General features: G+C 69.4%; 1 protein-coding gene across 2 annotated transcripts; it reads left to right on the forward strand.

Moving 5' to 3' along the window:
- Positions 1-171: 171 nt before the first annotated feature.
- LOC138818727 (cadherin-related family member 5-like) lies at positions 172-11,196 on the forward strand. Of its 2 annotated transcripts, XM_070009797.1 has the most exons (16): positions 172-434; positions 981-1,308; positions 1,394-1,569; positions 1,817-1,867; positions 2,789-2,881; positions 3,251-3,352; positions 4,786-4,896; positions 4,987-5,154; positions 5,678-5,768; positions 7,419-7,516; positions 7,589-7,789; positions 7,905-8,018; positions 8,097-8,190; positions 8,294-8,464; positions 10,237-10,427; positions 10,679-11,196. In XM_070009797.1, exons 2-16 carry the CDS (start codon positions 1,215-1,217, stop codon positions 11,129-11,131), a joined length of 2,208 nt encoding a protein of 735 aa, XP_069865898.1. In that variant the 5' UTR covers positions 172-434; positions 981-1,214; the 3' UTR covers positions 11,132-11,196. The 2 variants fall into 2 exon arrangements, with proteins under 2 accessions (XP_069865898.1, XP_069865899.1); XM_070009798.1 differs by lacking the exon at positions 8,294-8,464 and having other exon boundaries at positions 173-434.
- The last annotated feature ends 548 nt before the right edge of the window (positions 11,197-11,744 follow it).

Raw genomic sequence — 11,744 nt, forward strand, 5'->3', positions numbered from 1 at the left:
GTGAGGAGGCAGCCCAGATGAGGAATGAAGAGGAATGCCCGGGAAGGGGGGGGCATTGTACTTGACACCAATAAAAGAGAGATCCAGACCCTGGTCCTCCGAGTCCAGCGTGCGCCGACCCATAAAGTCGGGGCGGCCCTGCGCAGTGAGGCCGTCGGGTGGAGGGGTGCCCTGTGCACTCCAAGGAAGGACCGTGGCCTCCGGGCTGCCCCTCAAACCCGGAGGCCAGCCAGCCAGCCGACACTGGTTCAAGGGTCCCTCAGTGGCCCCCTGGCCTGGGCCCCAGGCCATCAACTTTGTGCGCAGGGTTCGGAGGTGCCCCCAGCTCCTACCCAGAGGCACCTGTGCGCAGGCAGGAGAGGGGAGGCTGGGCGGGCCAGACTCACCTGCCGCAGGAGGACGGACCGCAGGGGGTGCCTGTGTCCAGGAGAAGGGTAAGGACTGACAGTGATTGGGGGCTGGCTCGCTCATTCCCCTTAGAGAGGGGCACACACAGGCCAGCTTAGAGGCCCTGTGGGCCCGCTGACCCCTCCCAGCCAGCTCTCCCCAGCTCACACAGGGAGGAGGCTTGAGGGCCAGAAAGACTGGGTCAGGGCAGGTCCTGCCTGGGCCAGAGACCTCACCAGTTCCTGGAATACTCTGGGGCTCTGTCCACTGCCCAAGGCCCCTGTCTGTACTTCATCATAGCCCTGCCCTGCACCCCAGGTTGCTGGTACACTTCCTGTGCACCAAGGGCACAGAGGGTCTCCAAGGGAACCCCAAGAAACAGCCTTAAAATTGTCCCCAAAGGACCTCTAGGGAAGAGCCAGAGGCTGCCTAAGACAGGGACAGCAAATCCAAGGCAAAAGTCTAGGCCCCTGCCCCAGCTCTGCCCATCTCCCCTGCCCTGCCCAGCGCTTCCCGGAACCCCTGCCTGACCCTCAGCCTCCAGCCCCAGCCCAGCTCTGCCCCCGCTAACCCTGCCCGGTTCTGCCTCCCAGCCCTCCCAGCTCCCTCCCTGGCCCCTCACAGCTCTTTCTTCCGGCTGAGCCCTGAATGGCCAACTCCGGCTGCTGGTGCCGGCCTGCGGAGTCCCCCTTGGTAGAGGGCCGGTTGTAAAGAATCATAAATCCGGGAGGTGCCCAGCAGGGGCGAAGGTCACCAAGGCAGGACCTGCACCAGCCACCTACAGACGCCAGAGACGCTGGGCCCTTCCGCCAGCAACGGGCACCAAGATGGGGGCCCCGGCTCTTCTGGGGCCTCCCCTCCTGCTGCCGCTGCTCTTAGCACTGCTGGGCCGAGCCCCAGGGGCGGCTGCCCAGGCTCAGGGTATGCGCTGGAGAGGGGCGGTGGCGAGCTGGCTGGGGCTGGGGTGGGGCTGGGTGGCATCCACCTCTTCTCCCCCATGTTCCAGTCTGCACTGTGAGCCAGTCCTACTTCCAGCTGGAGGAGAACACAAATATTACTGGGCCCCTGGCGAACATCACTGTCCCACTGGGCCAGCATGTGGAGCTGAGTGACTTGTCCACCCCCTTGGCATTTGAAATCCGAGGAAACCAGCTGTTTCTCAACACAACGCTGGATTATGAGGTACGGTAAGCTTGCTGGGCAGGGGCGGGGGGCCCCCTTTGTCTGGAGAAGTATGGTGTGTGAGGGAATAAGGGCTCTGTGCCCTTTGGCCCCCCAGCTGCCCTCAGGCAGCAAAGCCCTTTGGGCCCAGGCTGGCCCTGAGGGGCGGGGCATAGGGACCAGGCTTCCAGGAGCCTGCTGTCCAGGGATCTACCACTCACGGGGGTACCCGGGGGCAGGTGACTCACAAAACCCATCTGCCTCCTAGGAAACCCCGATACTGGAGGCGCACATAATATGCAAAAGGGGAAGCTCAGTGGTGAGTGCCCCCCACTCCCCCCCCCGCCCCTGCCCTCTGCTTCAGGGGACCCCAAGGCTGCTCCTCAGTGACCTCATTCCAGTGTTTCCAAACTCCCACTCCGCCCCCAGCTAGGACTGGTCCACCCATCTGTCCAACAGATGGGTGCCTAGACACCTAGACACCGTTCCTCACCCAGGCACCCAGTGCCTCTTCACCTGCCAGTCACTGCGGCCGCCTCTGTTTTTTTTTTGTCAGTCATGGGACTTGAACTCTGAGCCTGGGCACTGTCCCTGTGCTCTTCAGCTCCAGTTTATTGGAGATCAGAGTCTCATGGACGTTCCTGCCCAGGCTGGCTTTGAACCATGATCCTCAGATCTCAGCCTCCTGAGTAGCTAGGATGACAGGCATGAGCCACCGGCGCCCAGCTCAGCCTCTGTTCTTGCCCGGCCCTCTTCCCTCCCTCTCTCCACCGTCCCACACCTGCGCAGCCCTGCAGGCCTCCCCTTTCTGTCCCTGGTCCACATCAATCATCTCTTCTGTGGCGAGCACCCACTCCCCTTAAGCCAAGCAGAACTCTGGGCCTGGGCGCTGTCCCTCAGCTCTTCAGCTCAAGGCTAGCGCTCTACCACTTGAGCCACAGCGCCACTTCCGGCTTTTTCTGCTTATGTGGTGCTGAGGAATTGAACCCAGGGCCTCAGGCATGCAAGGCAAGCGCTCTACCACTGAGCCACCTTCCCAGCCCCGAAGTCAGGCCTTACTTAAGGTCTATGAGTCCGTGCTGGGACTGGAGCTCACAGGTACCAGTAGCAGTTGAACACACCAGCGCAAGGAGGCGAAGGGATGAAGGAAGGATTGAGTGACTGATGGGTGCTAGAACAGCCCCCAGCCAGGCGGGGGCAGGGGACAAGGCGGTGTGCCCGGTGTGCTGATGCCCCACAGGTGACGAACTTCAGGGTGCTAGTGGTGGTGCAAGACGTCAATGACAACGCCCCAGAGTTCCCCTTCACCACCAAGCAGTGGAACGTGACTGAGGTAAGCCCTGAGCGGGGCGGGGCTGCCTGGGCGTGGGGGCGTGGCTGCCAGGCGTGGGGGCGGGGCTGCCTGGGCGGGGGGCGGGGCTGCCTGGGCGGGGGGCGTGGCTGCCAGGGCGTGGGGGCGTGGCTGCCAGGCGTGGGGGCGGGGCTGCCTGGGCGTGGGGGCGGGGCTGCCTGGGCGGGGGGCGTGGCTGCCAGGCGTGGGGAGGGGCTGCCAGGGCGGGGGGCGTGGCTGCCAGGCGTGGGGAGGGGCTGCCAGGGCGGGGGGCGGGGCTGCCTGGGCAGGGGGAGGGCCGCTGGTGGAGGCCCTGCCGCAGCTGGGTCCCCCAGGCCCTGGGCAGGTGCAGAGCACTCCCTTCACAACCAGGACACGAAGGTGAAGTCTGTGGTCATTCCGGAAGCAGAACTGCAGGCCACAGATAAAGACAAAGATGACACCTTGTTCTACAGCCTCTTGGAGGTGACCCCGGTCAGTGCTGCACCACCCCCAATACTTGCCCCTGCCACCCTGGCCCCTGCTCCCCCTGCCCCCCTGCCCCCCTGTCCCCTGCTCCCCCTGCCCCCTGCCCCCTTGCCCCCTGCTCCCCCTGCCCCCTGCCCCCCTGCCCCCTGCCCCCCTGTCCCCTGCTCCCCCTGCCCCCTGCCCCCTTGCCCCCTGCTCCCCCTGCCCCCTGCTCCCCCTGCCCCCTGCTCCCCCTGCTCCCTGCTCCCCCTGCCCCCCTGCCCCCTGCTCCCCCTGCCCCCTGCTCCCCCTGCCCCCCTGCCCCCTGCTCCCCCTGCCCCCTGCTCCCCCTGCCCCCCTGCCCCCCTGTCCCCTGCTCCCCCTGCCCCCTGCTCCCCCTGCCCCCCTGCCCCCTGCTCCCCCTGCCCCCCTGCCCCCCTGTCCCCTGCTCCCCCTGCCCCCCTGCCCCCCTGCCCCCTGCTCCCCCTGCCCCCTGCTCCCCCTGCCCCCTGCTCCCCCTGCCCCCCTGCCCCCCTGCCCCCCTGCCACCCTGGCCCCTGCTCCCCCTGCCCCCTGCTCCCCCTGCCCCCTGCCCCCTTGCCCCCTGCTCCCCCTGCCCCCTGCCCCCCTGCCCCCTGCCCCCCTGTCCCCTGCTCCCCCTGCCCCCTGCCCCCTTGCCCCCTGCTCCCCCTGCCCCCTGCTCCCCCTGCCCCCTGCTCCCCCTGCTCCCTGCTCCCCCTGCCCCCCTGCCCCCTGCTCCCCCTGCCCCCTGCTCCCCCTGCCCCCCTGCCCCCTGCTCCCCCTGCCCCCTGCTCCCCCTGCCCCCCTGCCCCCCTGTCCCCTGCTCCCCCTGCCCCCTGCTCCCCCTGCTCCCCCTGCCCCCCTGCCCCCCTGCCCCCTGCTCCCCCTGCCCCCTGCTCCCCCTGCCCCCTGCTCCCCCTGCCCCCCTGCCCCCCTGCCCCCCTGCCACCCTGGCCCCTGCTCCCCCTGCCCCCCTGCCCCCCTGTCCCCTGCTCCCCCTGCCCCCTGCCCCCTTGCCCCCTGCTCCCCCTGCCCCCTGCTCCCCCTGCTCCCTGCTCCCCCTGCCCCCCTGCCCCCTGCTCCCCCTGCCCCCTGCTCCCCCTGCCCCCCTGCCCCCCTGTCCCCTGCTCCCCCTGCCCCCTGCTCCCCCTGCCCCCCTGCTCCCCCTGTCCCCTGCTCCCCCTGCTCCCCTGCCCCCCTGCCCCCTGTCCCCCCCTGCCCCCCTGCTCCCCCTGCCCCCCGTCCCCCTGCCCCCCCTGCCCCCTGCTCCCCTGCTCCCCTGCCCCCCCTGCCCCCCTGCCCCCCTGCCCCCTCTGCCTCCCCTCCCCCCTGCCCCCTGCTCCCCCTGCCCCCCTGCCCCCCTGTCCCCTGCCCCCCTGCCCCCTTGCCCCCTGCCCCCCTCCCCCCCACTCCTCGCTGTACCTTCCCCTCCCCCACAGGGTGCCAGCAGCTTCTTCTCCCTGGAGGGGGTGAACCGCCCCTCCCTGAGGCTGGACAAGCCCTTGGATTTCCTCAAGACTCGGAACATGACCTTCCAGCTGATAGTGCAGGCGAGCAAGTCACGTTCATCCCAAAGCCTGGACGCCTGGGGTCCCGTTCTAGCTTCTGGGAGGCCTGACGTGGAGGGTGTGGCTTTACAGGACACTGTGGGGAGCACAGAGCCCAGCCACACAGCCACGGCCACCCTGGTCCTGAGCGTGCTGCCCGCCGACCTCCGGCCCCCCTGGTTCCTGCCCTGCACTTACTCGGACGGCTACGTCTGCCTGGAGGCCCAGTACCACGGCTCGGTCCCCGTGGGCCACAGGCCGGTAATGGGCCACTCAGGGGCAGCCTCAGTTCAGGCTCCAGGCCTGAGCTGGGGTAAATCTGGCTCAGGCTGAGGCTTTCCTGGTGGGCTATGGGCAGTTTTGGTTGTGAGTTTGAAGCAGGCGTGAATGGCCAATGGGTGGTTCTTCTTCACAAGTGCTGAGGGGTGTGGCTGCAGCAGCGGGCTGGGGGGTACAGCTGCTCCTCCACCTGCGTGGTGTGCTGGGGGGGAGGGGGAGGGAGGAGGAGGGAAGGGGGACCTCCCGGTGAGGACAGAAGGACAAGCAGGCTCTCAGAGCCCCCAGCCCCTTCTCCATGAGCTGCACGTGGGCCATGCAGACTCCGGAAAGGGGTGTGGAGGGAGCGGTGGCGTCCATCACAGCATGGGGGGGGAGGGGGCGCCCAGGCCTGGACCCTGCCCTTCCCCCTCCCCCGACTGTGCTCCAGGTGGCCGTGTTCCTCGTGGGTCACAGGTGGGGCAGAGCTGGGCTGTGGCCCCGGCTCCATGGTGTCCCATCCCCACAGACATCCCCCCTCACCCTGCGCCCGGGGCCCATCTACGCGGTGGACGGTGACAGGGGCATCGACCAGCGTATAGTCTACAGCATCGCTGGGGGTGAGTGCGGGCGAGCCCTGTCCCCTGGAGCCCAGCCTGCCCCTGCCCCTGTCCCTGTCCCTGCCCCTGCCCCTGCCCCGGCCCCAGCCCCTGCCCCAGCCCCTGTCCCTGCCACTGTCCCTGTCCCTGCCCCTGGCCCTGCCCCTGGCCCTGCCCCTGCCCCAGCCTCTGTCCCTGCCCCTGTCCCTACCCCTGCCCCTGCCCCTGCCCCTACCCCTGCCCCAGCCCCAGCCCCTGTCCCTGCCCCTGCCCCTGGCCCTGGCCCTGCCCCTGCCCCAGCCCCAGCCCCTGTCCCTGTCCCTGTCCCTGTCCCTGCCCCTGCCCCAGCCCCAGCCTCTGTCCCTGCCCCTGCCCCTGGCCCTGGCCCTGGCCCTGCCCCAGCCCCAGCCCCTGTCCCTGTCCCTGCCCCTGCCCCTGCCCCTGCCCCTGCCCCTGCCCCTGGCCCTGCCCCTGCCCCTGGCCCTGCCCCAGCCCCAGCCCCTGTCCCTGTCCCTGCCCCTGCCCCTGGCCCTGGCCCTGCCCCTGCCCCTGCCCCAGCCTCCCTCTGTCCCTGCCCCTGTCCCTACCCCTGCCCCTGCCCCTGCCCCTGCCCCTGTCCCTGTCCCTGCCCCTGTCCCTGCCCCTGCCCCTGCCCCTGCCCCTGTCCCTGTCCCTGCTCCTGTCCCTACCCCTGCCCCTGTCCCTGCCCCTGCCCCTGCCCCTGTCCCTGCCCCTGCCCCTGCCCCTGGCCCTGCCCCTGCCCCTGGCCCTGTCCCTGTCCCTGCCCCTGCCCCTGGCCCTGCCCCTGCCCCTGGCCCTGCCCCTGCCCCTGCCCCTGCCCCTGGCCCTGTCCCTGCCCCTGTCCCTGTCCCTGTCCCTACCCCTGCCCCTGCCCTTGTCCCTGCCCCTGCCCCTGTCCATACCCCTGCCCCTGTCCCTGTCCCTGCCCCTGCCCCTGCCCCTGCCCCTGGCCCTGCCCCTGCCCCTGGCCCTGCCCCTGGCCCTGCCCCTGGCCCTGCCCCTGCCCCTGGCCCTGCCCCTGCCCCTGCCCCTGCCCCTGCCCCTGGCCCTGTCCCTGCCCCTGTCCCTGCCCCTGCCCCTGTCCCTGCCCCTGCCCCTGGCCCTGCCCCTGGCCCTGCCCCTGGCCCTGGCCCTGTCCCTGCCCCTGTCCCTGCCCCTGCCCCTGTCCCTGCCCCTGCCCCTGGCCCTGCCCCTGCCCCTGCCCCTGCCCCAGCCTCTGTCCCTGCCCCTGTCCCTGCCCCTGCCCCTGCCCCTGCCCCTGCCCCTGCCCCTGGCCCTGCCCCTGCCCCTGCCCCTGTCCCTGCCCCTGCCCCTGCCCCTGCCCCTGCCCCTGCCCCTGGCCCTGCCCCTGCCCCTGCCCCTGTCCCTGCCCCTGCCCCTGTCCCTGCCCCTGCCCCTGTCCCTGCCCCTGCCCCTGGCCCTGCCCCTGCCCCTGCCCCTGGCCCTGTCCCTGTCCCTGCCCCTGTCCCTGCCCCAGCCTCTGTCCCTGCCCCTGTCCCTACCCCTGCCCCTGCCCCAGCCCCAGCCCCAGCCCCTGCCCCTGTCCCTGTCCCTGCCCCTGCCCTGCCCCTGCCCCTGTCCGGGGCTGAGGCAAGGAGGAGCCTGGGCTGGGTGAGGGAGGCGGCTGAACTCCACCACAAACGCCCTAAGGAAACCAGGAGGACACATTCGCCATCAACGACACCTCCGGCAACCTCACCATGGCCAAGAGTGTCCCCAGCCCCACCGTCTTCGTGTTGATGGTCAAGGTGGGTGCGGGGCAGGATGGAGAGCGGGTGTGGCCAGGTCTCCCAGCCCCTCCTGAGCGGCCATCTCTCCAGGCTGAGCAGGCGGATGGGGCTCGCTACTCCATAACCAAGGCCACCCTGGAGGCCCGGGGGACGGCCGGCCGCTCCCCGCGCTTCCCCCAGAGCGTGTTCAGGGGCACCGTGGAGGCTGGCTCGGGGGCAAATGCGACCGTCAGGGACGCGGCCTCCCCCACTCAGTTCCTGAGGATCTGGGCTGAGGACCCGGAGTTCCCGGTAGGTAGTCCCCGCCCCCCCTTGGGTGGGTCCTGGGTCCGCCCGGCCTCCATGTGGGCGCTGAGGAGGCGCGGGGGGCCCCCCCGGGCCTGGGACTCATGGCCGCCCTGCCTAGGACCTCAACTCAGCCATCAGGTATCGAATCACCAACTCTTCGGACTTCACGATGGAGGGGGAGATTGTGCTGACCACCAGGGCCCTGCAGCATGCGAGCGTCTTCTACGCTGAGGTGTGTGTGGAGGGGGTCACGTGATTCTGAGGGGCTGGGGCAGGATACCCAGGAGGTACAAGCATCCTTCCACGCCAGGTGGAGGCCAACAACACCGTGACTGGGGCCACGGCAACTGCCACGGCCGAGATCCACGTGATGGAGCAGGAGCCCCCCGCTACCCCCCCCACAGGTGGGCCTCGGTGTCCCCCACGCAGGGGAGGGCCTCCGCTGGGGCCCTGCCTCCTGCCCCGCTGGGGACCCGCTGACCAGCTCTGGCCCTCACCCACCTTTAGGTACTACTCTGAGGCCTCCTGTCTCATCCACACCCGGGCTCCCCCCCACTGAGGGAGCGGGCAGCTCCCCCCCCTCAGCCACGCCCGGTGGGGACTCAGCACAGACGCTGAAGCCAGGAAGCCCCCAGACCACGATGAGCCCCGGCCCCAGCAGGAGCCCCCCAGCTGCAGGTAGCCCCGCCTTGGTGGCGCTCCAGCCCCCTCCTGACTCAGGACCCAGTGGTTTGTCACTCACAGGGCTCGGCAAGGGCGGCCTGGCCCCAAACCCCAGCGGCCTTTTCTGCGTTCAGGGGCTGGGCAGGGGCCAGATCTGAAATTCAGCCAGCCCCACTTTTACCAGTTAGGTAAACCATTAGGTTTATCTTTTTTCCCACCGGCGTCCAGCACAGCTGTTAGTTTAAGGAACGCCTTCCTGATGATGTGGAGACACGGGGTGGGCGTTGAGCTCGGAAGGCCAGCAGTGGGGAGCTTCCGCAGGGAGCTGCTGGGGAGATGGAGGCAGGAGCCCACACAGTGAGACCCTGTCCTTGGAGAATGAATTACATCACTTCCAGGCCCCCAGGGGTCCCCTCTGCCCCGCCCCGAGGCCACGGGCAGCCCGGGCAGGCACCTTCACTGTCAGCCAAACTCCTTCCCACCGGGAGCCAACGCTCGGCACAGGTCCGGGGTTCAGGTCTCGGCTGGAGACCGCCTTGCACTGCCCCAGTGTATCTGCAGTGCCCTGCCGGGTGTGGGGTCAGCAGGGCCTGACCTGCCAGTTGTCCTAGAGAAGTGGTCACCAAGTGCGATTTCTGAGTGGGGTGACTGGACACACTGCCCACGTAGAGTCCCACCTCAGGTCTAACTGAGGGGGACTGAAAGTGGGAGGGCACTCGACCGGGTCATCTTGGAAGCTGCTGCCCTGCACGGCATTCCCTCCATGCCGCCCCCCTACTGCCCTGCACGGAATGCCCTCCTCCATGCCCCCGCTGCTGCCCTGCACCGCATGCCCTCCTCCATGCCCCCGCTGCTGCCCTGCACCGCATGCCCTCCTCCATGCCCCCCTACTGCCCTGCACTGCATGCCCTCCTCCATGCCTCCCTACTGCCCTGCACCGCATGCCCTCCTCCATGCCCCCCTACTGCCCTGCACCGCATGCCCTCCATGCCGCCCCCTACTGCCCTGCACCGCATGCCCTCCATGCCACCACTGCCCTGCACCGCATGCCCTCCATGCCGCCCCCTACTGCCCTGCACCGCATGCCCTCCATGCCGCCCCCTACTGCCCTGCACCGCATGCCCTCCATGCCGCCCCCCTACTGCCCTGCACCGCATGCCCTCCATGCCCCCGCTGCTGCCCTGCACCGCATGCCCTCCTCCATGCCCCTGCTGCCCTGCACAGCATGCCCTCCTCCATGCCCCTGCTGCCCTGCACAGCATGCCCTCCATGCCGCCACCCCCGCTGCCCTGCACCGCATGCCCTCCTCCATGCCCCCCCGCTGCCCTGCACCACATGCCCTCCATGCCCCCCCCGCTGCCCTGCACCGCATGCCCTCCTCCATGCCCCCCCCGCTGCCCTGCACCGCATGCCCTCCTCCATGCCCCCGCTGCCCTGCACCGCATGCCCTCCTCCATGCCCCCACTGCCCTGCATGGCATGCCCTCTGTGCCCCCCCCACTGCCCTGCACCGCATGCCCTCCTCCATGCCCCCCCCGCTGCCCTGCACAGCATGCCCTCCATGCCGCCCCCCCCGCTGCCCTGCACCGCATGCCCTCTGTGCCCCCCCGCGGTCCCTCCCGCAGTGGCCTGACCTCCCTGCGCCCTGGCCTTGGTAACCCTGCCGCCTCTCCTTCAGAGTCGGTAGCACCCACCCCGTGGATCCTCAGCCTGGAGCAGGACCGGGTTGGGCTGGGTCTTGCGGTGCCCAGGGCGTGTCAAAGGAAGGGGCCATGATGTCTTTGGCAGGAGGCGGCCCCGGGGGTGACAGCCAGCCGGGCGTGGGCCAGCCGGGCGCGGGCCAGCACTTCTCCACAGTGGACATGGCGGTGCTGGGCGGTGTGCTGGGCGCGCTGCTCCTGCTGGCCCTCATTGGCCTGGTCATCCTCCTCCATAAGCAGTATGGTCACCGGCTCCACTGTTGCTCTGGCAAAGCGGGGGTGAGGCCCTTGGAGGGGGAGGGGACTGGGCAAGCTGGGAGAGGGACAGGCAGAGAGGCTGGGGGGAGGGGAGGGAGTGGGGGAGCAAAGATAGGAGGGAGGCAGGGGGCTAGCCAGGCAACCAGGGGGCTGGATTCGCAGGGGGAGGACACCAGGGTGGGAAGGTGGCGAGGGTGGGGAGGGGAGGGGGCGGGCGGCAGGGTGGGTGTGGGAGCCGGGCTGGCTGGCTGACGTCCTTCCCATGTCCCCAGGAGCCCCAGGCCCTGGGTTCTGACAACCAGGCCTTCCTCAAAGAGGATGAGGCTGCCTGGGCACCCAGCCCCAGCCCTGAGCCGCAGCCCACACCCCCGGAGGAGACCCCTGCGTCTCCCGACCCGGAGACCCCTGAGCTGCCCACCCCCGCGCAGCCCAGGCCGGAGCCCCTGGGCCTGGCCCCGGGGACCCCCGCGCCCGCTGGGGCTGCAGACAGCCCCTCGGCGGTGAGATCCATCCTGACCAAGGAGCGTCGGCCCGAGGGCGGCTACAAGGCCGTGTGGTTTGGGGAGGACATCGGGGCCGAGGCCGACGTGGTGGTCCTCAACACGCCCGCTGCAGAGGTGGACGGCCCCGGCAACGCGGGCAGCGAGGACGAGGGCAGCAGCAGCGACGAGGACGCCGGCCGCAGGACCCCCCCGGCCGGCAGCCCCGACTCCACCTACATCTAGCCGGCCCCCCACCCCGGAGCCCCGTCTACTGTCCTTCCTGGTGCACAATAAAGAACCGCTTTGGAGCCCTGAGTCCAGGACATCAGGCCCGCTGGGCCGGGATCCCAACACCTCCAGCTGCTCCTGCTTCCCACTGAGGGCCCATGGCCACTGTCCCCTCTCCCCAGCCCCGAGGGTCTGAATAGCTTCCCATAAACCCAGGCAGCTGGCCGCCAGGAAGTTCCTTTACTGATGTGACCTTCTCTGGATTTTTTCTTGCCAGTCTGGGGCTTGAACTCAGGGCCTAGGCGCTGTCCCTGAGCTTCTTTTGCTCAAGGCTAGTGCTATAGCTGGGCACTGGTGGCTCACGCCTGTAATCCTAGCTACTCAGGAGGCTGAGATCTGAGGATGGGGTTCAAAACCAGACCGGGCAGGAGACTCCTATCTCTAATAAACCACTAGAAAACCAGAAGTGGCGCTGTAGCTCAAGTGGTAGAGCACTCGCCTTGAGCTGAAGAGCTGAGGGACAGCGCCCAAGCCCAGAGTTCAAGCCCCACGACCTACAAAAAAAAAAAAAAAGGCTAGTGCTGTATCAGTTGAGCCACAGCACTACTTCTGGCTTTCTCTGTATATG

The sequence above is a fragment of the Dipodomys merriami genome, unplaced genomic scaffold, assembly GCF_024711535.1.
Source record: "Dipodomys merriami isolate MVZ:Mamm:240054 unplaced genomic scaffold, mDipMer1.0.p SCAF_78, whole genome shotgun sequence".
Taxonomy (NCBI): domain Eukaryota; kingdom Metazoa; phylum Chordata; class Mammalia; order Rodentia; family Heteromyidae; genus Dipodomys; species Dipodomys merriami.

Bases quoted from the DNA above. Each gene is read 5' to 3' on its own strand.
- LOC138818727 (XM_070009797.1), top strand. From the start codon at position 1,215: ATGGGGGCCCCGGCTCTTCTGGGGCCTCCCCTCCTGCTGCCGCTGCTC. The intron at 1,570-1,816 runs GTACGGTAAGCT...TCTGCCTCCTAG, and splicing joins ACACAACGCTGGATTATGAG to GAAACCCCGATACTGGAGGC. The intron at 7,790-7,904 runs GTAGGTAGTCCC...CGCCCTGCCTAG, and splicing joins CTGAGGACCCGGAGTTCCCG to GACCTCAACTCAGCCATCAG.